Source organism: Salmo trutta, chromosome 29, assembly GCF_901001165.1.
Source record: "Salmo trutta chromosome 29, fSalTru1.1, whole genome shotgun sequence".
Lineage (NCBI taxonomy): Eukaryota > Metazoa > Chordata > Actinopteri > Salmoniformes > Salmonidae > Salmo > Salmo trutta.
This window is the reverse complement of record NC_042985.1, coordinates 45,046,998-45,072,183: the sequence shown is the minus strand read 5'-3', so window position 1 is coordinate 45,072,183 and position 25,186 is coordinate 45,046,998. Positions and strand designations below refer to the sequence as shown.

Sequence of the window (25,186 nt, the reverse complement as noted above, 5' to 3'; positions counted from 1 at the left end):
TCTGATGGCCACCAATTTTTCAACCCTTGTATTGGTCAGCCTGTTGCGTGCTTTGGTGTGTGTGTTCCCAAACAAGGACCAGTTGTGCTCTGAGGCAGCTAATGTTGGTGGGATTTGGAGGATGGAGGCAACTGGGGAAAGAGCCTCAGATCCACAAAGTCCCTTCCACCAGGTGGCTGATGAGATATGTTGGCACGACTGCCATATTGCATCTACATCCCAAAGCCCTTGCTTGGAAGTGTACTTTGCCAGACTGCCAAGAACCTTGCCCTCATCCAGGCCAAGTTGGCGTGACATGTTAGTGATGACACCATAGGTCTTGTTGATCTCTGCACCAGACAGGATGCTCTTGCCAGCATACTTGGGGTCCAACATGTACGCTGCGGCGTGTATGGGCTGTTTCTGCTGCTTGGAGCAACAGTGAAGTGGGCAGGGCAGTACAGATTTCTTCTCTTAACTTGTTGGGGCTAGGGGGCAGTATTTACACGGCCGGATAAAAAACGTACCCGATTTAATCTGGTTACTAATCCTACCCAGTAACTAGAATATGCATATACTTATTATATATGGATAGAAAACACCCTAAAGTTTCTAAAACTGTTTGAATGGTGTCTGTGAGTATAACAGAACTCCTCCTATGGCAGGCAAAAACCTGAGAAGATTTCATGCAGGAAGTGGCCTGTCTGACAAGGTGTTGTTGTTCTTGCCTCTGTTTATTGAAGAGTCAGGATCTTAGCTGTAACGTGACAATTCCTACGGCTCCAATAGGCTCTCAGAGCCCGGGAAAAACATGAACGATGACGAGGCAGCCTCAGGCTGAAACACATTATCGCCTTTTCCAAGTGGCCCATCAGAGGACAATGGAATTAGGCGCGTGCCCGATTCGACCCCGTGCAGTATTTTCCTTCGGCTGTTTAGCTAATTGCAGATTCCCGGTCGGAATATTATCGCTTTTTTACGAGAATAATGGCATAAAAATGGATTTTAAACAGCAGTTGACATGCTTCGAAGTACGGTAATGAAATATTTATAAATCTTTTGTCACGAAATGCGCTATGCGCGCGAACGTGATTTACCATTCTGATAGTGTCTAGAACGAACGAACAAAACGTCGCTGATGGAACATAACTCCCTTCATCGTTCCCCTGTAGACACACCCGACTAGTTCGTAAATCTGCTTATAAGAATACATAAGCAAATCATCTTCTCCTTGCTCCAACCAGTGGCAATGCTGGGGGCGTTCCAGGTTGTCTGTTACTATGCCAACGCATCTCAGAAGATGTCATATTAACCTGAGACATTCAACACTTGTGACTGGACAGAAGACGACCTGCCTGAAACACCACTAATGACTACAATAGTTGAACTTAGATACTGATCTTGGGTCATTTTAGCATTTCCCCCACTCATGGTTTGGATTGAGGGAGGGATCCTTGATCTGTACCTAGGGAAAACTTAACTTAACCTCAAACCTGCAACTGCATGTGTTGTGACTGAGCTACTCTCTCTGACTGTAACCATTTAACCAACCACTTCCTCTTTTCTGGCAGTTCCTGAGAGTGACCAAACAATACCTTCCTCACGTGGCGCGCCTGTGTCTGATCAGCACCTTCCTGGAGGACGGCATCCGCATGTGGTTCCAGTGGAATGAGCAGCGGGATTACATTGAGGCCACCTGGAGCTGTGGCTACTTTCTGGCCGCCTGCTTTGTGTTACTGAACCTGCTAGGACAGCTAGGTGAGTTACTTGAACCTGTTACTGAACCTACTAGAACAGTTGCACTGTAAAGCTTTTCCCTGTACATTTACAGCATTATACTGGCACCAGAGTTGCCAGCTTAATACTGTAATTTTGCTTTACAGCAGAGATGCTGTAATGTATTTGACACTACTATTTTCCTCACTGTAAAAAGATATTGCAGCTCCCTGCTGTACATTTTAATGGATGTTGTAATGTTTTACAGTAAGGAAAATAGTACTGTCAAATACATTACAGGATCTCTTCTCACCAATTAGGAAAAGCATAGAAAAATAAAGAATAGAATGAGAGATGAGAACTAGTTACTCTGGGTAAAAAGACAGGTGACAAGGGACATATCAAGCTTGTGTGTGTGTGGTCATCCAAACTCAGTGAGCTCTTGGAAGAATGGGGCAATGTAGGGGTTGAGAACATTTTGAGGAATCAATTGGGGCATCAATTGGGGCATTTGAGGAATCAATTGAGGCATTGAACAAATGCAAATAAGACTGCTAGATACACCTATTTCAAACCTTTGCTAACTATACTGATCAAAAAAAATAAATGTTTTTGATCACCCATTTTTTTTTTTTTTTTATCAGTATAGTTAGCAAAGGTTTGAAATAGGTGTATCTAGCAGTCTTATTTGCATTTGTTCAATGCCTCAATTGATTCCATAAACTATATTGGATATAGTTTATGGATATATGGATATATGGCTGGTTTGAATTAACCCAAGATGAACCGTGAAGATGGGACAAAGTGTGTGTGTGTGTGTATGTATATATATTTATTTTATTTATTTATTTATTTATTTATTATGCAACATGTAAAGTGTTGGTACTAGGGATGCAAAATATATCTGTGAACATATCGGAATAGGCCGATATTAGCTAAAAATGCGAACATCGGTATCGGCCGATGTCTGTCTAGTTTAACGCCGATGTGAAAAACCAATGTCAAAGCTTACGTGCATACCTATATAACGTAGGTACATGACCTAATGACGCCACATAAAATTTGCACTAGACAACACAGCATTTCTAACCTAGCCCACAATGTCTGCTGTGTGGATCGAGCACTCATTTGAAAGAGTAAGAATATTTCGGCGTGACAACTCAAAGGCGAAAATCCATTAATGGCAAGATAATGGAATTCATTGCCATTGACAATCAACCGTTTGTCGTGGGTGATGATGGCTTTCGCGACTGGTCGAGCACAGGTACACACTAACGTTACCACGTGCGCTATTGTTCAGATGTTGCCATACCAGAGTTACACAGTAATAGCATCACTGCTATTAGCTTCACGACATACTATGGAACACCCTTTGGGTCTTTGCGTGTCAAAAAAATGCACGTCAAATAACACTATTTGACAATAACACTTTGATGCGTTAATTAAGCTTTTAATTTGACACGTCAAATAACACCATTCTATTATAGAATGTTGTCTTCTGAATTTGCACATGCAAGCCAAGCGCCACCACTACTATCAGTAGCACTGTCAAAGCTGTAAAAAAAAAAAGTCTGTTCGTGGCCAATGTTTGCAATGTGTTTACAATACCGCGTAGGTAATGAAGCATTATTTGTTTGACCGCAACTTCTGGGGTAGCTAGCTAGCTTTAGCTTGGTACCTAGTAGCACCAATACAACCAGCCTGAAAACAATGACCAGTAGAAACTGCAGTAATTTTCACTATTCTTAGCAATGATTTAGTAATCCTTGTGAGTAAGTATTAGCTTGGTAGCCACTTGTTGTTCGCCTATTGAAAGTTCAGTTAATGAAAATAAATAGCTAGGCAGTTAATTAACCCTGTTGCCCAAAGCTAACGTTATAAGCAGCCAGGTAGCTTCATCTGGCTAGTGAGGCTCGACCTGACAGGGTTGTGTGTTGTGAAGCTAGATACAATAGTGGAGTTTCCCTTCAAAATAAAAGTACCTATTTTTTAAAGTGATGCAGAAGGTTACAATTGGTGGAATCATGCCATATTTAGACTAGATATTGTTAAACAAGGTTGGAATGTGAAGCAATGAAATGGGGTTTCAGTCTACTCGGTGACACCCACGGGAACACAACTGTGGAGAGTTTATGCAAATATTAGCATTGTAGCTCTTATCGCGGGACTGTGACTTGTGTGAAATCACCTCCCCAGTCAGCCTATTAAGTGTATTGACATTCATATTGCACTGTACAGCTTTACCTAAGGATTGGGGATCAATGAAATGGGGTAACAGTCTACTCAATACCCAATATATTTTTTCCCAGCATCCTCAGAGTTATCAGGCTCCTAAACATCCACACAGTATTGTTTTTCCTCGAATAGTGTTCAATACACATCGGTTGCAAATAAATGTGGCTCAATTCAGTTATTTCAGAGTCTGAGCTATGATGCTAATGTTCTCTGGGTGTCACTGAGCAGACTGATAACCCATGTCATTGAGCCACAATCCATAGATAAGGCTGTACACAGTGAAATAAATAAACTGAACTAGAATGCTTAAAAGGCCGCAGGATTTTTTTGTCAAGGAAAACATTGGATATCGGTATCGGCCAAAAATGTCATATCGGTGCATCACTAGTTGGTAGGTACCATGTTTCATGAGCTGAAAAAGAAGATCCCAGAATTGCATGGGTCTTTACCCATTAGTCTCTACAGTCCCGTTGTTCCATAAGGTGTATTTTTACATGTGTTTTTAAAATCTGATTCTACTGCGTGCACCAGTTACCTGATGTGGAATAGAGTTCCATGTAGTCATGGATCTACAGTTGAAGTCTGAAGTTTACATACCCTTAGGTTGGAGTCATTAAAACTCGTTTTTCAACCACTCCAAAAATGTGGTGTTAACAAACTATAGTTTTGGCAAGTCGGTTTGGACATCTACTTTGTGCATGACACAAGTCATTTTTCCAACAATTGTTTACAGACTTATTATTTCACTTATAATTCACTGATACACAATTACAGTGGGTCAGAAGTTTACATACACTAAATTCACTGTGCCTTTAAACAGCTTGGAAAATTTCCGAAAATGATTTCATGGCTTTAGAAGCTTCTGATAAGCTAATTTACATAATTTGGGTCAAATGGAGGTGTAGCTGTGGATGTATTTCAAGGCCTACCTTCAAACTCAGTGCCCCTTTGTCAAGGTATTGGAGTGGCCATCACAAAGCCCTGACCTCAATCCCATAGAAAATGTGTGGGCAGAACTGATAAAGCGTGTGCAAGCAAGGAGGCCTACAAACCTGACTCGGTTACACACATCATGGGAAAATAAAAATCAGCGAAGACCTGGGGGGGGGGGAGGAAAGTGTAGACCTCCAAGTCTGGTTCATCCTGGGAGCAATTTCCAAACACCTGAAGGTACCACGTTCATCTGTACAAACAATAGTAAGCAAGTATAAACACCATGGGACCACGCAGCCATGTATGTAAACTTCCGACTTAAACTGTATTTTAACTCAGCAAATAAATGGCCTTTCACTGTCAACTGTGTTTATTTTCTGCAAACGTAACGTGTAAATATTTGTATTAACATAAGATTCATCAACTGAGACACACACTGAACAAGTTCCACAGACATGTGACTAACAGAAATGGAATAATGTGTCCCTGAACAAAGGGGGGGTCAAAAGTAACATCTGGTGTGGCCACCAGCTGCATTAGGTACTGCAGTGCATCTCCTCATGGATTGCACCAGATTTTCCAGTTCTTGCTGTGAGATGTTACCCCACTCTTCCACCAAGGCACCTGCAAGTTCCCGGACATTTCTGGATGGGAATGTCCCTAGCCCTCACCCTCTGATCCATCAGGTCCCAGACGTACTCAATGGGATTGAGATCCGGGCTCTTTGCTGGCCATGGCAGAACACTAACATTCCTATCTTGCAGGCAATCATGCACAGAAACACCAGTGTGGCTGGTGGCATTGTCATGCTGGAGGGTCATGTCAGGGTGAGACTGCAGGATGGGTACCACATGAGGGAGGAGGACGTCTTCTCTGTAACGCACAGCGTTGAGTGTGTAAACTCCTAGGTTAATGACTTCTCCAAAAGCTAATTGGAGTCAGGAGTCAGCTAACCTGGAGTCCAGTCAATGAGATGAGACTGGAGATGTTGGTTAGTTACATTGCCCTATAAATAACACTCACAAGTTTGTTTGCCATTCACAAGAAGCATTGCCTGATGTGAACCATGCCTCGAACAAAAGAGATCTCAGAAGATTAAGAATTGTTGACTTGCATAAAGCTGGGAAGGGTCACAAAAGTATCTCAAAGCCTTGATGTTAATCAGTCCACGGTAAGACAAATTGTCTATAAATGGAGAAATTTCAGCACTGTTGCTACGCTCCCTAGAAGTGGCCGTCCTGCAAAGATGATTGCAAGAGCACAGCGCAGAATGCTCAAGGAGGATAAGACGAATCCTAGCGTGTCAGCTGAAGAGTTACAGAAATCTCTGGAATATGCTAACATCTCTGACGTGTCCACGATACGTAAAACACTAAACAAAAATGGTGTTCATGGGAGGACACCACGGAAGAAGCCACTGCTGTCCAAAAAAAACATTGCTGCTCGTCTGAGGTTTGCAGTAGTGCACCGGGATGTTCCACAGCGCAACTGGCAAAATATGAGATATGAGTTGTTTGGAAGGAACAAACAACACTGTGTGGAGAGAAAAAAAGGCACAGCACACCATCAAAAACTCATCCCAACTGTAAAGTATGGTGGAGGGAGCATCATGGTTTGGGGCTGTCTCAGGACCTAGACAGCTTGCTATCATCGATGGGGAAAAAAATGAATTCCCAAACTTAGCCTTACATTCTGAAAAATGTCTTTATCTGTCTGCCAATTGAAGCTCAACAGAAGTTGGGTGATGCAATAGGACAACAACCCAAAACACAGAAGTAAATCAACAATGGAATGGTTTCAACATAAGAAAATACGCCATCTGGAGTGGCGCAGTCAGAGTCCTGATCTCAACCTGATTTGGATGCTGTGGCATGACCTCGAGCAGTTCACACCAGACATCCCAAGAATATTGCTGAACTGAAACAGTTTTATAAAGAGGAATGATCTGCAACTACAGAAAATGTTTGGTTGAGGTTATTGCTGCCAAAGGAGTGTCAACCAGTTATTAAATAAGGGTTCACATATACTTTTTCAACCCTGCACTGTGAATGTTTACACGGTGTGTTCAATAAAGACATGAAAACGTCAATTTGTGTTAGTTTTAAGCAGACTGTTTGTCTATTGTGACCTAGATGACGATCAGATCAAATTGTATGACCAATTTATGCAGAAATACAGGTATTTCCAAAGGGTTCACATACTTTTTCTTGTAACTGTATGCAAGGTCCCACAGTTGACAGTGCATGTCAGAGCAAAAACCAAGCCATGAGGTCGAAGGAATTGTCTGTAGAGCTCTGAGACAGGATTGTGTCGAGGCACAGATTTGGGGAATGGTACCTAAACATGTCTGCAGCATTGAAGGTCCCCAAGAACACAGGGACCTCGATCATTCTTAAGTAGAAGAAGTTTTGAACCACCAAGACTCTTCCTAGAGCTGGCCTCCTGGCCAAACTGTGCAGTTGGGGGAGATGGGCCTTGGTCAGGGAGGTTACCAAGAACCGATGGTTGCTCTGACAGAGCCCCAGAGTTCTTCTGTGGAGATAGGAGAATCTTCCAGAAGGACAACCATCTCTGCAGCACTCCACCAATCAGGCTTTTTTGGTTGAGTGGCCAAGCGGAAGCCGTGCCTCAGTAAAAGGCACATGACAGTCCTCTTGGAGTTTGCCAAAAGGCACCTAAAGGACTCTGACCATGATAAACAAGCTTCCCTGGTCTGATGAAACCAAGATTGATCTCTTTGGCCTGAATGCAAAGCGTCACATCGGAGTAAACCTGGCACCATCCCTACGTTTAAGCATGTTGGTGGCAGCATCATGCTATGAATGTTTTTCAACGGCGGGGACTGGGAGACTATTCGAGGATCGTGAGAAAGATGAACGGCGCAAAGTACAGAGGGAGCCTTGATGAAAACGTGCTCAGGACCTCAGACTGGTATCAAGGTTCACCTTCCAACAGGACAAAGACGCTAAACACACAGCCAACACAATGCAGGAGTGGCTTCAGAACAAGTCTCTGAATGTCCTTGAGTGGCCCAGCCAGAGCCCGGACTTGAACCTGATTGAACATCTCTGGAGAGACCTGAAAAAAGCTGTGCAGTGATGCTCCCCATCCAACCTGAGACAGAGCTGGAGAGGATCTGCAGAGAAGAATGGGAGAAACTCCCCAAATACAGGTGCGCCATGCTTGTAGCGGCATACCCAAGAAGACCCGAGGCTGTAATCGCTGCCAAAGGTGCTTCAACAAAGTACTGAGTAAAGCGTGAATACATTTTATATTTCAGTAGTTTTTTTTATAAACTTGCAAAAATTTCTAAACCTGTTTTGCTTTGTCATTATGGGGTATTGTGTGTAGATGGGGTGGGGGGATTATCATTTAATCAACTTTAGAACAAGTCTGTTAAATTACAATGTGGTAAAAGTCGAGGTCGGAATACTTTCCGAATGAACCGTCTCAAGTTGAGGGACCATGCTGACAGCAGGAATGTCCTCCAGAGCTGTTGCCAGAGAATTGAATGTTAATTTCTCTGTCAGTTTTAAGAATTTTGCAGTACGGCCAACCGGCCTCAACTGCAGACCACGTGTAATCACGCCAGCCCAGAACCTCCACATCTGGTTTTTCACCTGCGGGATCGTCTGAGACCTGCCACCTGGACAGCTGATGAAACCGAGTATGCACAACCGAAGAATTTCTGCACAAACTGTCAGAAACCATCTAAGAAAGCTCATCTGCATGCTCGTCGTCTTCACCATGGTCTTGACTTGACTGCGGTTTGGCATTATAACCGACTTCTGTGGGAAAATGCTCATCTTCGATGGCCACTGGCACGCTGTAGAGGTGTGGTTTTACAGATGAACTGTACCAAGCAGGTTGCATGGCGTCTGGTGGACTAGCAGTTTGCTGATGTCAATGTTGTAAACAGAGTGCCCTATGGTGGTGTTATGGTATGGGCAGGCATAAGCTACGGACAATGAACACAGTTGCATTTTATCGATCGCAATTTGAATGCACGGAGATACCGGGATGAGATCCTGAGGCCCATTGTGCCATTTGATCCGCCGCCATCACCTAATGTTTCAGCATGATAATGCAAGGCCCCATGTCGCAAGGCTCTGTACACAATTCCTAGATGCTGAAAATGTCCCGGTTCTTCCATGGCCTGCATACTTACCCGACATGTCAACCATTGAGCATGTTTGGGGTGCTCTGGATCGACATGTATGACAGCGTGTTCCAGTTCCCGCCAATATCCAGCAACTTCGCACAGCCATTGAAGAGTGGGACAACAGGCCACGATCAACAACCTGATCAACTCTATGCGAAGGAAATGGTTACACCAGATACTGACTGGTTTTCTGATCCACGCCCTACTTTTTAAAAAAAATTTATAAGGTACTGTATCTGTGACCAACAGATGCATATCTGTATTCCCAGTCATGTGTAATCCATAGATTACGGCGTAATGAATTTCAATTGACTTATTTCCTTATGAACTGTAACTCAGTAAAGTCTTGGAAATTTTATTTTTGTTCAGTGTATAAACAAATCAAGGTAGCTGCTGAAAATATTCTTCCACTTAAAGATATTTACTAAAATAGTCTAAGCGTCATGCGTCTCACCCGACAGCATGAGGTTGGCGCCTGAGACGGATTATTTGAATCTATAGTAGGCATAAGATATAACTGTTAATTAGTGTTAGGTACATTTTTACATGAGGCTTCCAATTAGTTATAGTATTTTTCTGAGCTTTTTACCCATTGTACAGTGTCTAAAGCATTCATGCTGTGAAACACTTGAAATGACAAGAAAGTCTTAGTGTCGGTGAGTTACTAAACGTTCTAGAGCAGCTAGGTTAGCTACTGAACCTACCAAGACAATTAGGTGAGTTACTGCACCTACTAGGACAGTCAGGTGTGAGAGGCTTGTTGTGCACTATGTAGTGAATATGGTGGTGCCGTTTCTGGCATTGCCTGGGGAGACTGCTAGTAGGGCTGTGAATTGCCAGGGACATCACGATACGATTATTATGATTCTTATGTGCCGAGACGATATGTATTGCAATTCTCACGATTCTATACGTATTGCGATTCGATATTGTGATTTGACGTTCCAAACATATTACTCACTATATGTCTGCTGCAGAGAGATGAGAAAGCATGTTAAAATCCGTTTTGATCAGTCATTGAAATAAAAGTGCTAAAAACATGTTGGCTCACTTTAAAACAAAGATTGAGAGAAGGCTAAAGGAGGAATAATACCGGAGTTTTGACGCAGGTACAGCCGACTAGCGCTAGCTAACACTACCTATCAGTCAAATATCGATATAATATCCTGATACGTTACTGTATCGATTTTATTCCCCATCACTATCTAGCAGATGAGGGATGAGGACCCATATGGCCAGTTGCAGTTCCGTTGGGCCCTGAAAACTGGCCTATGGCGGGAGAGGGAGGGAGAGAATCCAGGCTGTATCACATCCGGCCGTGATTGGTAGTCCCATAGGGCGGCACACAATTGTCCCAGGGTAGGCCATCATTGTAAAAAATAATTTGTTCTTAACTGATTTACCTAGTTAAATAAAAAAACATTTATTGTTCATCTCTCCTTCAAACAGGTGGCTGTGTCCTTATCCTCAGTAGGAATTTTGTCCAGTATGCTTGCTTTGCGTTATTTGGAATCCTTTCTTTACAGGTAAGTCTAAACTTGTTTTTCTTAATTGTATATGGGCTGAATCCAGCGGAAGATGAAGCCATTCATGATACTATATTCTGTTTACAATATTTATAGTTAATTAAATACATAAGGGAAACCAGACTCTCACTAAATCATCTTACCATTTCAGACTATTGCCTACAGCATTTTATGGGATCTTAAATTCTTGATGAGGTGAGTCCTTTAATTGTTTGTCTTTTTCATATGAACCAATGAGTGCCAAGTTAGTGGTCATATGTCTTAAAAAAAATCATTCTGTGAAGCACAGATCAGAGCAACACGCCCCAGCAAATGATAGTGGTTCCTCCTTTAACCTGTTGGGGTGTAGGGGGCAGTATTTTCACGGCTGGATGAAAAACGTACCCAAATTAAACAGGTTACTACTCTGGCCCAGAAACTAGAACATGCATATTATTAGTAGATTTGGATAGAAAACACACTAAAGTTTCTAAAACTGTTTGAATGGTGTCTGTGAGTATAACAGAACTCATATGGCAGGCAAAAACCTGTGAAAAATCCAACTAGGAAGTGGAAAGTCTGAGAATTGTAGTTCTTCTTTTGATTCTCTATCGAAATTAGTGTCTGTGGGGTGACGTTGCACTTCCTAAGGCTTCCATTGGCTGTCAACAGCCTTCAGAAAGTGGTTTGAGCATTCTCCTGTCACTGGGCAGAGTATTAGAGCTCAGCTACTGAGTGTACTGCTTGGCAACAAAGGGATTGGATATGCTCGGTTCCGCGAGCACGCCGTTCCTATCTCTTCTTGAATGAATATGCTATTGTCCGGTTAGAATATTATCGCAATTTTACGTTAAAAATTCCATAAAGATTGTTTTTAAAAAGCGTTTGACATGCTTCTAAGTACGGTAATGGAACATTTGACTTTTCGTCTCTCGTTCCGCGCTCGCGCGTTAAGCCTTTGGATAAGTGATCTGTACGCACGAACAAAACGGAGGTATTTGTACATAAATATGGATTATTTCGAACAAAAACAACATTTCTTGTGGAAGTAGCAGTCCTGGGAGTGCATTCTGACGAAGATCAGCAAAGGTAAGACAATATTTCTAATACTAATTCTGAGTTTAGGTTGCCCCGAACTTGGTGGGTGTCTGTATAGCTCGCTGTGATGGTTGAGCTATGTACTCAGAATATTGAAAAATGTGCTTTCTCCGTAAAGCTATTTTAAAATCTGACACAGCGGTTGCATCCAGGGGTAGTCTATCTATAATTCTTTAAATAATTGTTATATATTTTGTCAACGTTTATGATGAGTATTTTTGTAAATTGATGTGCACATTCACTGGACGTTTTGGTGGGAATACATTTTCTGAATATCACGCGCCAATGTAAAATGCTGTTTTTGGATATAAATATGAACTTTATCGAACAAAACATACATGTATTGTGTAACATGATGTCCTAGGAGTGTCATCTGATGAAGATCAAAGGTTAGTGCTGCATTTAGCTGTGGTTTGGGTTTGCATTTAGCTGTGACATATATGCTTGCTTGGAAAATGGCTGTGTGATTATTTGTGTCTATGTACTCTCCTAACATAATCTAATGTTTTGCTTTCGCTGTAAAGCCTTTTTGAAATCGGACAATGTGGTTACATCAAGGAGAAGTGTATGTTTGAGAAAGTTGAATTATGACATTTTGTTGTTTTTGAATTTGCTGCCCTGATATTTCGCTGGCTGTGTCCCGCTAGCGTCCCACGTAGCCCATAGAAGTTAAAAGTTGCGAGCTTAGACCGTGGGACTTAGCGGTACCCAGCGTCACGGCTTCATTGCTCCAGACCACCGCAAGGGGGAGTTAGAGCACCCATTATGCATTTGGGTCCCAAGGTTTTTATTTGACCAATCCCATTGAGTGGTTCCAATGACGAATTTGACGCTAGCCGCCCATCCCTGGTGGCTTTCTTCAACGAAGATGGCTGACAAAACATTACGGGGGAAGCAGATGTAAGTAGTTATTAAGTCATAACGAGTCAAGCTCTCTGGGTTATGTGGGACGCTAGCGTCCCACCTGCGGGACACACTCGCCAACAGCCAGTGAAATAGCAGGGTGCCAAATTCAAAACAACAAATATCATAATTCAAATTTCTCAAACATACAACTGTTATATCCCATTTTAAAGATGCACTTCTCGTTAATCCAACCACACTGTCCGATTTCAAAAAGGCTTTACTGCGAAAGCATAACATTAGATTATGCTTGGACAGCGCCTAGACAAGAAAAACCACACAGCCATTTTCCAAGCAAGCAGAGGTGTCACAAAAACCAGAAATACAGCTAAAAGTAATCACTAACCTTTGATCTTCATCAGATGGCACTCATAGGACTTCATGTTACACAATACATGTATGTTTTGCTCGATAAAGTTCATATTTATATAAAAAAAAAACATTTTACATTGGCGTGTAATGTTCAGAAATCTTTTGCCTCCCAAAACTTCCGGTGAATAAGCATATCAATTTACAGAAATACTTATCATAAACGTTGATAAAATATACAACTGTTATTCAAAGAATTATAGATATACTTCTCCTTAACCTCTATGGGACCGGCGGGACGAATTCGTCCCACCTACGTAACAGCCAGTTGAATCCAGTGGCGCGATTTTTAAAACGTTTGAAATACTATTACTTCAATTTCTCAAACATATGACTATTTTACAGCTATTTAAAGACGAGACTCTCGTTAATCTAACCACACTGTCCGATTTCAAAAAGGCTTTACAACGAAAGCAAAACATTAGATTATGTCAGGAGAGTGTCCAGACAGAAATAATCAGACACCCATTTTTCAAGCTAGCATATAATGTCACAAAAACCCAAACCACAGCTAAATGCAGCACTAACCTTTTATGATCTTCATCAGATGACACACCTAGGACATTATGTTATACAATACATGCATGTCTGTTCAGTCAAGTTCATATTTATATCAAAAACCAGCTTTTTACATTAGCATGTGACGTTCAGAAAAAGCATACCCCCCGCAAACTTCCGGGGAATTTACTAACAATTTGCTAAATTACTCACGATAAACGTTCACAAAAAGCATAACAATTATTTTAAGAATTATAGATACATTACTCCTCTATGCACTCGATATGTCCGATTTTAAAATAGCTTTTCGGATTAAGCACATTTTGCAATATTCTAAGTACATAGCCCAGCCATCACGGGCTAGCTATTTAGACACCCGGCAAGTTTAGCCTTCATCAAAATCATATTTCCTATAAGAAAAATGGTCTTACCTTTCCTGTTCTTCGTCAGAATGCACTCCCAGGACTTCTACTTCAATAACAAATGTAGGTTTGGTCCCAAATAATCCATCGTTATATCCAAACAGCGGCGTTTTGTTTGTGCGTTCTAGACACTATCAGAATGCTAAATCACGGTCGTGCGCATGGCGCAGAACGTGACAAAAAATTTCTAAATATTCCATTACCGTACTTCGAAGCATGTCAACCGCTGTTTAAAATCAATTTTTATGCAATTTATCTCGTAGAAAAGCGATAATATTCCGACCGGGAATCTGCAATTAGCTAAACAGCCGAATGAAAATACTCCACGGGAGCGAATCGTTAATCTTTATGTCCAAATACCTCCATTTTGTTCACGTTCAGTGGAGTAATCCAAATGCACTGTGCTCGCGCAGTAAGTTAAGACAAAGTGAAACGTTATATTACAGTTCGTAGAAACATGTCAAACGATGTATAGAATCAATCTTTAGGATGTTTTTATCATAAATCTTCCATAATATCCCAACCGGACGATTCCTTTGTCCGAAAAAAATGAAAAGGAACACACCTAACTCTCACGTGAGGGCGCGCGATTGAGCTCATGTCATTTTCTCAGTCATCTGATTCCAATGGCTCTTATTCTCTCCCCATTCACAGTAGAAGCATGAAACAACATTCTTAAGACTGTTGACATCTAGTGGAAGCCTTAGGAAGTGCAAAATGACCCCACAGACACTGTATAAGATAGGCAATCACTTGAAAAACTACAAACCTCAGATTTCCACACTTGCTGGTTGGATTTTTCTCAGGTTTTTGCCTGCCATATGAGTTCTGTTATACTTGCTTATTGTGTAGTGGAGGATAAAATAACTATGCCTATGGATGTGTAACGAGCTACAGTATGTAGCTGATCTGTGTATGGAACCCAAAACGTTAGGCTCTGAACTAATATTCATACCAATCTATGAACCTCAGCTATCATAGTTGTTGTCTCAACTTCAAGTCTGAATGGCATTAATGAAGCCTATGGATTGAGTAGAATATACAGTTGAAGTCGGAAGTGTACATACACATAGGTTGGAGTCATTAACTCGTTTTTCAACCACTCCACAAATTTCTTGTTAACAAACTATAGTTTTGGCAAGTCGGTTAGGACAGCTACTTTGTACATGACATTTTTCAAACAATTGTTTACAGACAGATTATTTCACTTATAATACACTTTATCACAATTCCAGTGGGTCAGAAGCGTACATACACTAAGTTGACTGTGCCTTTTTAACCTGTTAGGGCTAAGGGGCAGTATTTACACGGCCGGATAAAAAACGTACCCGATTTAATCTGGTTACTACTCCTGCCCAGTAACTAGAATATGCATATAATTATTGGCTTTGGATAGAAAACACCCTAAAGTTTCTAAAACTGTTTGAATGGTGTCTGTGAGTATAACAGAACTCATATGGCAGGCAAAAACCTGAGAAGATTTCATGCAGGAAGTGGCCTGTCTGACAAGGTGTTGTTGTTCTTGCCTCTGTTTATTGAACATTTAGGATCTTAGCTGTAACATGACACTTCCTACGGCTCCCATAGGCTCTCAGAGCCTGGGAAAAAGCTGAACGATGACGAAGGCAGCCTCTGGCTGAAACACATTATCGCCTTTGCCAAGTGGCCGATCAGAGGACAAAGGGCTTAGGCTCGTGCCCGAGTCGACCCCATGCTGTATTTTCTTTCGTCTGTTTACCTAATTGCAGATTCCCGGTCGGAATATTATCGCCTTTTTACTAGAAAAATTGCATAAAAATTGATTTTAAACAGCGGTTGACATGCTTCGAAGTACGGTAATGAAATATTTAGAAATCTTTTGTCACGAAATGCGCCGTGCGCATGACCCTTATTTACCATTCGGATAGTGTCTTGAACGCACAAACAAAACGCCACTGTTGGAACATAACTATGGATTATTTGGGACCAAACCAACATTTGTTATTGAAGTAGAAGTCCTGGGAGTGCATTCTGACGAAGAACAGGAAAGGTAATCAAACTTTTCTAATAGTAAATCGGAGTTTGGTGAAGGCTTAACTTGCTGGGTGTCTAAATAGCTAGCCCTGTGATGCCGGGCTATCTACTTAGAATATTGCAAAATGTGCTTTCACCGAAAAGCTATTTTAAAATCGGACATATCGAGTGCATAGAGGAGTTCTGTATCTATAATTCTTAAAATAATTTATGCTTTTTGTGAACGTTTATCGTGAGTAATTTAGTAAATTGTTAGTAAATTCGCCGGAAGTTTGCGGGGGGTATGCTAGTTCTGAACGTCACGTGCTAATGTTAAAACGCTGGTTTTTGATATAAATATGAACTTGATTGAACAAAACATGCATGTATTGTATAACATAATGTCCTAGGTGTGTCATCTGATGAAGATCATCAAAGGTTAGTGCTGCATTTAGCTGTCTTCTGGGTTTTTGACATTATATGCTAGCTTGAAAAATGGGTGTCTGATTATTTCTGGCTGGGTACTCTGCTGACATAATCTAATGTTTTGCTTTCGTTGTAAAGCCTTTTTGAAATCGGACAGTGTGGTTAGATTAACGAGGCTTGTCTTTAAATAGCTGTAAAATAGTAATATGTTTGAGAAATTGAAGTAATAGCATTTCTAAGGTATTTGAAAATCGCGCCACAGGATTCAACTGGCTGTTACGTAGGTGGGACGATTTGGTGCCACCTGCCCTAGAGAGGTTAAACAGCTTGAAAAACTCCAGAAAATGTCATGGCTTTAGAAGCTTCTGATAGGCATCATTTGAATCAATTGGAGGTGTACCTGTGGATGTATTTCAAGGCCTACCTTCAAACTCAGTGCCTCTTTGCTTGACATCATGGGAAAATCAAAAGAAATCAGCCAAGACCTCAAAAATAATTGTAGACCGCGACAAGTCTGTTTCATCCTTGGGACCACGCAGCCTTCATACCACTCAGGAAAGAGACGCATTCTGTCTCCTAGAGATGAACGTACTTTGGTGCAAAAAGTGCAAATGAATCCCAGAACAGCAGCAAAGGACCTTTTGAAGATGCTGGAGGAAACGGGTACAAAAGTATCGATATCCACAGTAAAACGAGTCCTATATCGACTTAACCTGAAAGGCTGCTCAGCAAGGAAGAAGCCACTGCTCCAAAACTGCCATAAAAAAGCCAGACTACAGTTTGCAACTGCGCATGGGGACAAAGATCGTACTTTTTGGAGAAATGTCCTCTGGTCTGATGAAACAAAAGTAGAACTGTTTGGCCATAATGACCATTGTTATGTTTGGAGGAAAAAGGGGGAGGTTGGCAAGCTGAAGAACACCATCCCGACCGTGAAGCATGGGAGTGGCAACATGTTGTGTGGGTGCTTTGCTGCAGGAGGGACTGGTGCACTTAACAAAATGAGGCAGGAAAATTATGTGAATATATGGAAGCAACATCTCAAGACTTCAGTGAGGAAGTTAAAGCTTGGTCGCAAATGGGTCTTCCAAATGGACAATGACCCCAAGTTAAGGACAACAAAGTCACCGCTAGAGACACTTTGTAATTGTGATGAACTAACTGAATATTAGGGTAGCACTGTAATTCATTAATCATATGCTGTCTACCTCTGTTCTTACCTTTTTCCCTTTCTGTCTTCTACACCTCTCTCCCCCACCTCCTTCCTCATTTTATAATGCAGACCATGTGTGCACTGAAGTACAGATTGAACTTGTATTTAGGCTAATGTGGGGATCGCATGCGTGGTAATAACTACAGTACATGTATATAGGACTTGCATCCTTGGCACAAAGTTATTACAGTTGAAGTTGGAAGTTTACATACACCTTAGCCAAATACATTTAAACTCAGTTCCACAATTCCTAAAATTTAATCCTAGTAAAAATTCCCTGTCTTAGGTCAGTTAGGATCACCACTTTATTTTAAGAATGTGAAATGTCAGAATAATAGTAGAGAATTATTGATTTCAGCTTTTATTTCTTTCATCACATTCCCAGTGGGTCAGAAGTTTCCATACAACCAATTAGTATTTGATAACATTGCCTACAAAATTGCTTAACTTGGGTCAAGCATTTCTGGTAGCGTTCCACAAGCTTCCCACAATAAGCTTGGTGAATTTTGGCCCATTCCTCCTAACAGAGCTGGTGTAACTGAGTCAGGTTTGTAGGCCTCCTTGCTCACACACACGCTTTTTCAGTTCTACCCACTCATTTTCTATAGGATTGAGGTCAGGGCTTTGTGATGCCACTCCAATACCTTGACTTTGTTGTCCTTAACTTGGGGTCATTGTCCATTTGGAAGACCCATTTGCGACCAAGCTTTAACTTCCTCACTGAAGTCTTGAGATGTTGCTTCCATATATTCACATAATTTTCCTGCCTCATTTTGTTAAGTGCACCAGTCCCTCCTGCAGCAAAGCACCCACACAACATGTTGCCACTCCCATGCTTCACGGTCGGGATGGTGTTCTTCAGCTTGCCAACCTCCCCCTTTTTCCTCCAAACATAACAATGGTCATTATGGCCAAACAGTTCTACTTTTGTTTCATCAGACCAGAGGACATTTCTCCAAAAAGTACGATCTTTGTCCCCATGCGCAGTTGCAAACTGTAGTCTGGCTTTTTTATGGCAGTTTTGGAGCACATGACGACAAAAAATAGATGTCATTAGACATAAATACCACTTGATGCTTGATGATGACTTGATCATTTGAATCAGCTGTGTAGTGCTAAGGCAAAAAACTAAAATGTGCACAGGTGTTTGGAGAGTTCCGATATGCCACAGCTGGTGAGGTGTCAGGTTCTCCTCTACTTAAATGGTGATTATTCTAACTCTGTGAAATGCTGCCGATTTGCCCGTAGATGAGGTAGGAACATATCCCACACAGAAGAGGTGGATAGAATTCGGCAGGTCAATGTATCCTCCTTCCTCCCTCCAAACTGCATGTGAGACAGGTTCCATGTACAACAAGACAGGCAGAGGAAGAGAGAAAAAGAACACAGAACATTTTAATTACATCTGGTTATGGACTCTTTTCCCAGCAATAACGGTTCCACGGCCTGTTCCTCGGACAGTGAACATCTGGCAATACCTACATTTTCGACCCCTTGATCAGCTCGTACTCTGAAAGTACAGAAAATAGCATTTTTTTTTTGGTAGATATGAAAACAATAACTTGAGATATGACCGTTCAATCTAAAGCAGCAGATGTAGTTTTCAGGATATGTCAATACAGCACAGAAAGCTTAACACCAGACTGGTATTGTGGTTGTTCATTAGGTGATGGGAAATATGCAATATGTATACAAAATAATATACTTACCTCTTGGGGGGGGAAAAAAAAAAAAGCTTTGGAATTTAAAGTGTAAAGTTTAACCTTTTTCATTATTTATGTATTACCAGTTGAAGAACTCCAATTTCATACTTATTCCTAGACACATTTTCAATGATGTAAGAATAAAGAAGTTTAAATAACTTCTTAGATTTGATGGAGACATTATAAACTCAGCAAAAGAAAAGAAACATCCTCTCACTGTCAACTGCGTTTATTTTCAGCAAACTTAACGTGTAAATATTTGTATGAACATAAGATTCAACAACTGAGACACAAACTGAATAAGTTCCAGAGACATGTGACTAACAGAAATGGAATGTGTCCCTGAACAAAGGGGGGATCAAAATCAAAGTAACAGTCAGTATCTGGTATGGCCACCAGCTGCATTAAGTACTGCAGTGCATCTCCTCATGGACTGCACCAGATTTGCCAGTTCTTGCTGTGAGATGTTACCCCCCTCTTGCACCAAGGCACCTGCAAGTTCCCAGACATTTCTGGATGGGAATGGCTCTAGCCCTCACCCTCCGATCCATCAGGTCCCAGACGTGCTCAATGGGATTGAGATCCGGGCTCTTTGCTGGCCATGGCAGAACACTGACATTCCTGTCTTGCAGGAAATCACGAGCAGTTTGGCTGGTGGCATTGTCGTGCTGGAGGGTCCTGTCAGGATGAGCCTGCAGGAAGGGTACCACATGAGGGAGGAGGATGTCATCCCTGTAACGCACAGCTTTGAGATTGCCTACAATGACGGGCCCAGTCCGATGATGCTGTGACACAAAACCGCGACTTGTCAGTGAAGAGCACTTTTTGCCAGTCCTGTCTGGTCCAGCGACGGTGTGTGTGCCCATAGGCGACGTTGTTGCTGGTGATGTCTGGTGAGGACCTGCCTTACAACAGGCCTACAAGCCCTCAGTCCAGCCTCTCTCAGCCTACTGCGGACAGTCTGAGCATTGGAGGGATTGTGCGTTCCAGGTGTAACTCAGGCAGTTGTTGTTGCCATCCTGTACCTGTCCTGCAGAAGTGATGTTCGGATGTACCGATCCTGTGCAGGTGTTGTTACACGTGGTCTGCCACTGCGAGGACGATCAGCTGTCCATCCTGTCTCCCTGTAGCGCTTTCTTAGGCGTCTCACAGTACGGGGATTGCAACTTATTGCCCTGGCCACATCTGCAGTCCTCATGCCTCTTTGGAGCATGCCTAAGGCATGTTCACGCAGATGAGCAGGGACCCTGGGCATCTTTCTTTTTGTGTTTTTCAGTCAGTAGAAAGGCCTCTTTAGTGTCCTAAGTTTTCATAACTGTGACCTTAATTTCCTTCCATCTGTAAGCTTTTAGTGTCTTAATGACCATTCCACAGGTGCATGTTCATTAATGGTTTATGGTTCATTGAACAAGCATGGGAAACAGTGTTTAAACCCTTTACAATGAATATCTGGGAAGTTCTTTGGATTTTTACAAATTATCTTTGAAAGACAGGGTCCTGAAAAAGGGACGTTTCCTTTTTTGCTGAGTTTACATCTTAGTACCTTATCAATTTATGATTTTTATCAATGTGGATGAGAGACGGGTGCAGGAACCGAGTGTTTTTGTCAAGCAATGCAACGAAGCTGGATCATTCTGGCAATGATACCTGCACCACCTACACGCTGCAAAGACTCTTCGCCATTGTACACGATGGCCCGTTGCTCTGAGACTTCCTTTGACCTTTCTAAAGCCCACATGGGGCATCCTTGCATTCCCTGACAGACATATTGTGTTCTTTCATCCTTTTGTAAACAAAGCCTACTGTTACACTGTCATGAAATATGATTATATATCGACTATGAAACAAATACGACATGGCCTGCTTATGAGTTGCCATGGAAAAGTTAGATTAATTCATCTGAAAATGGTGAGAACAGGCGTTCGTAGCTAAATGCTTTTGTTTAGCTTGAGAATAATAATTGCATGATTTATTCTACGGTATGTAATATAGTATAATGTTAGCTCCTACGATTCAGTGTCGGTTCATATGTAAAAGTTGGATGGAAGAATGCCCAGTGCTGCTTACCTGAGATGCCATCACACAGTCCTTCGTAGGTGTCCGCAGAGTCGATAGAGGGCGTCCTCGCGGTAGCTTGCTACTCAATGAAATAAAGTCATGACTTTTCAAATAAGTTACCTGTCACGTTATGTTGGCTGACAATTTGTTAGCTACGCTTTCCTTACGAACCACATAGCATATCATTACAGTAGTATGTACCGGTATGTTAGCCATCTACCTAACGTAAGTCGTTATACATCAAACTTGACATCTACCTACCCAACGTTTATGGACTTGATTATTCCTGTCATTCTTAGCTTAGCTAAATGTTATTGTCGGTGTGCGTCCTCAATGGACATTCTAGTGCTTTCGTAAATTCGCTCTGGCTATCTTCTCCGATTTCAGAGCACTCTTGTCTGAGTGGACCAGAGCTCGGGAATAATTAATTTATGAGCGCTCAACACTCGTTGATTATGGCCGGTGTCAGTAATCGTCGGCAAAAATGTGTAATTAAATTGTTTCCCGCAGCACAATTAAAACTCTCTGGTTAACAGAACATGCCTAACCAGCTCTGCTTGGGTAAGTAAAATGGTCAGTGGTCTCATTTGTGTCTGGAAGTAGCTAGCAAGCTAGCCAACGTTAGCTTGGGTGCTTGAATGCCTCGGCCCGAACTTCCAGTGTGTGCTCCGAGAGTAAAACGGTCTGAATTTACCCAGAGGGTTTTTTGTTTTTCATGGAATAAAAACACAATATTAAGCAAGTACCAGCCAAACGTTTGGACACACCTACTCATTCCAGGATGTTTCTATATTTTTACTATTTTCTACATTGTAGAATAATATTGAAGACATCACAACTATGAAATAACACATATGGAATCAGTTAAGAACTCATTCTTATTTACAAGGACAGCCTACTCCTTCCTCCCCGTTGGGGGATTGAACCCCGGTCTCCCTTGTGTCTGCAATATGGAAGACTATCAAATGCTTTTCAGAGATGCCCTCTGGTGGTCAAACTAGCAATAACTTGCAGTAACAGAAATAAATGGCTGAGAATTAAATGATGTGCTACAGAACGCTGAGGCAGCACGCAAGGTGTGCCGCAGTATGACGCAACTTTTAAAGGAGGAACCACTGTACATCTGTGCAAAACTGCAAATACACTGCTTAACTCTTTCTCTCTCTCACTCTGCCTCCTCCTTTCCAGGAACCTGGCCCTGGGCGGGGGGCTCCTGCTGTTGCTAGCCGAGTTACGTGGGGAGGGGAAGAGCATGTTTGCTGGGGTGCCGTCAATGGGAGAGCACTCGCCCAAGCAGTACATGCAGCTGGGTGGACGGGTTCTCCTGGTGCTCATGTTCATGACCCTGCTGCACTTTGACCCCAGCTTCATCTCTGTGAGTTCTGAGCTCCTGCAGACTGATTCAAATCGCATTTATTCTTTCCTTTTGATTCAGCATTTGATCGAACCTGCCTGGATGAGCGTGTTTATTTTTTTATTTTTTTTACTTTTGGGACTTCCATTGGTTTCATTGCGAGCTCAATCAAGCACATCATGTATTTGAAAGAAAACATTTGATTCTATTTGAACCCAGGTTTAACCTGTTTGTCTCAGGCAGTCAGCTTGTGGCTGGCTGCACAGATGCATACCATTTAGTGTAGTTGCAGTGTATTGGCTCTGAAATGCATCTTTACATCAAAATTCAAGAGCTGGACACAGAGGGAGTAGTGTAGGTACATATTGTCACATAGCACTACAACTGTTATACATGAAAACATTTTGGAGAGTGCTCTTCCAAAATTACTTTTGAGTGTTATCAGATCCAGTGCATTTGCGAAAGTCAATAGGGATTCAAATGGCATGTCCCAAATGGCACCGTATTCCTCTTATTTTATTTATTTATTAAAGTTTTATTAAAACTACTATATATTGAACTACTTTTGACTAGGTAGTGCACTATATAAAGTATAGGGTGCCATTTGGGATGCAGCCATATCAACATGCTTCTGTAATCCTGGTACGAGTTTGAATGAACATTGACTGCTGTCCTACTGTACACCTACCCCTCATTTTAGATTCTGCAGAACCTGGTGAGCACAGCTCTGATCGTGCTGGTGGCAATCGGCTTCAAGACCAAGCTGGCCGCCCTCACGCTGGTGTTGTGGCTGTTTGCCGTCAACGTATACTTCAATGCCTTCTGGATGGTGCCCGCCTACAAGCCCATGCACGACTTCCTGAAGTACGACTTCTTCCAGACCATGTCGGTGATCGGTGGGCTGCTACTGATTGTGGCTCTGGGGCCCGGTGGGGTGTCCATGGACGAGAAGAAGAAGTTGTGGTGAGACTCGACCCAAGTTACCAGGACCAACAGGACTGGGACCCCCCCTCCCCCCCCGCTTTACCGAACTTGGCCCAAGCAGTACGCACCTCCTCCCTCTACTCCCCTCAGCACTGTCTCATTCTCCGTCTCTCTCACTCTCCCTTGCTAACTTTTCTGTGACTGTCCTCCACAGGCACTTTTACAAATGGTTTGAGCTCGTCGTGACATGGCCATCTCTCGATTTGGCGATATCCAAGACATCACTGTTTTTTTTCTTTATTTTTTTTGTGAACAATTTTCAAGGTATTGTCTTTAATGGTGTATTTGTACAATTATATACTGTAATTGTTTCATGCTTCTTTTGCTATTTTTTTTGTGCGCAACGTTTGTCTATGCTTTCGATAATGCCAGCCCTTAACTAAAGACACAACCCACTCTTTTAGAGGACATGTTTTACACTATTGTGTGTAAATGATGGTAGCTGCTTTTGTGCTGATTTGAGTTAGTGCAGAATAGATATATTACTTTATTTATGGTCAGGTAGGTTTCTATGAAGGGGCAAATGCAGTACTTTCTATCAAATATTTTAAGTTAGGATGAACAAGGGATATAAAAAAAAGTACCTTTGGCTAGTCACATAATTTGACAGTTCAATGAACTGGGGCGGCAGGTAGCCTAGTGGTTAGAGCGTTGGGCCAGTAATCGAAAGGTTGCTAGATCAGATCCCCGAGCTGACAAGGTAAAAATCTGTCGTTCTGCCCCTGATCAAGGCAGTTAACACGCTGTTCCTAGGGCTTCATTGTAAATAAGAATTGGTTCTTAACTGACTATTAGCTGCTTTTTACAGTATTTGTCTTGGTCCACGTTCTGAGTTTCTCTGTGTGCCTATTCAAATGCCTGTAGACTCCCAAGAACGCGTCAAGCCTACCCATTTAATGTACAGACACTTTCACATGACAGGATTTCTATTCTGTTCTTTATTTCAAATTTGGCACAAGCATGAGTCCGCATAGCATGTTAAACTATTCCATATGACAAATGTGAGTGCTGTCAATTGTCAAGTTTACAATTGGTTATTCTATATCATCAAGCACAACAGGGCCATTTAGCTTTAAAGCCCTCTGTCATTGGTCTCACTCTGTTTTTCCATTTAATAAAGTATGAGAAAAATAATGATTTTTCTATTGTTTTTGAATGTTTATAAATCATAAGCAGAAACTCTGGTGTGTTTATTACGGCTCTGTGTAGATGGCTGTGTTTCTCCGTGCAATTTTTTTCCACCATGAATCTCAAGGCTCCGATGATATCAGGAAATAATTGACATTTTGAGGGCAGTCTAAAAGTATGATTTTTTTTCACTGTCCTCATAACTCGTGACTGCTAGATTTTCCACTTCTGTTTCATGATAGGTGCATCAAATATTTAAATGCACTATAAAGACCTGAGTTGATAAACGCATACATGTTACATTTTTTATTCTAGTTCAAACCATATCTTTTTTAAATTTGGGGCTCAACTGTTAATCTTTTAGTTAGTTGTGCCATCTACTGGACAAATCTGAAGTTACGGCCACAGTGGTTTTATTGGCATAACTGAGTAGCCCCGAGTTCTCCCACTGACTCGCAATCAGGAGTTCCTGTCTACGCGGACCCTGAGGAACACTGCGGAAGAGACC

General features: G+C 41.8%; 1 protein-coding gene across 1 annotated transcript in view; it reads left to right on the top strand.

The window, feature by feature from the left end:
* The window catches only part of surf4l (surfeit 4, like), a 47,941-nt gene extending 23,212 nt beyond the window's left edge, over positions 1-24,729 (top strand). The window contains exons 2-6 of the mRNA XM_029722333.1: positions 1,551-1,737; positions 10,475-10,551; positions 10,703-10,746; positions 22,401-22,587; positions 23,267-24,729. Coding sequence (XP_029578193.1) covers positions 1,551-1,737; positions 10,475-10,551; positions 10,703-10,746; positions 22,401-22,587; positions 23,267-23,533 — 762 coding nt within the window. The 3' untranslated portion in view covers positions 23,534-24,729. The remainder of the gene's footprint in view (positions 1-1,550; positions 1,738-10,474; positions 10,552-10,702; positions 10,747-22,400; positions 22,588-23,266) is intronic.
* Positions 24,730-25,186: the final 457 nt, after the last annotated feature.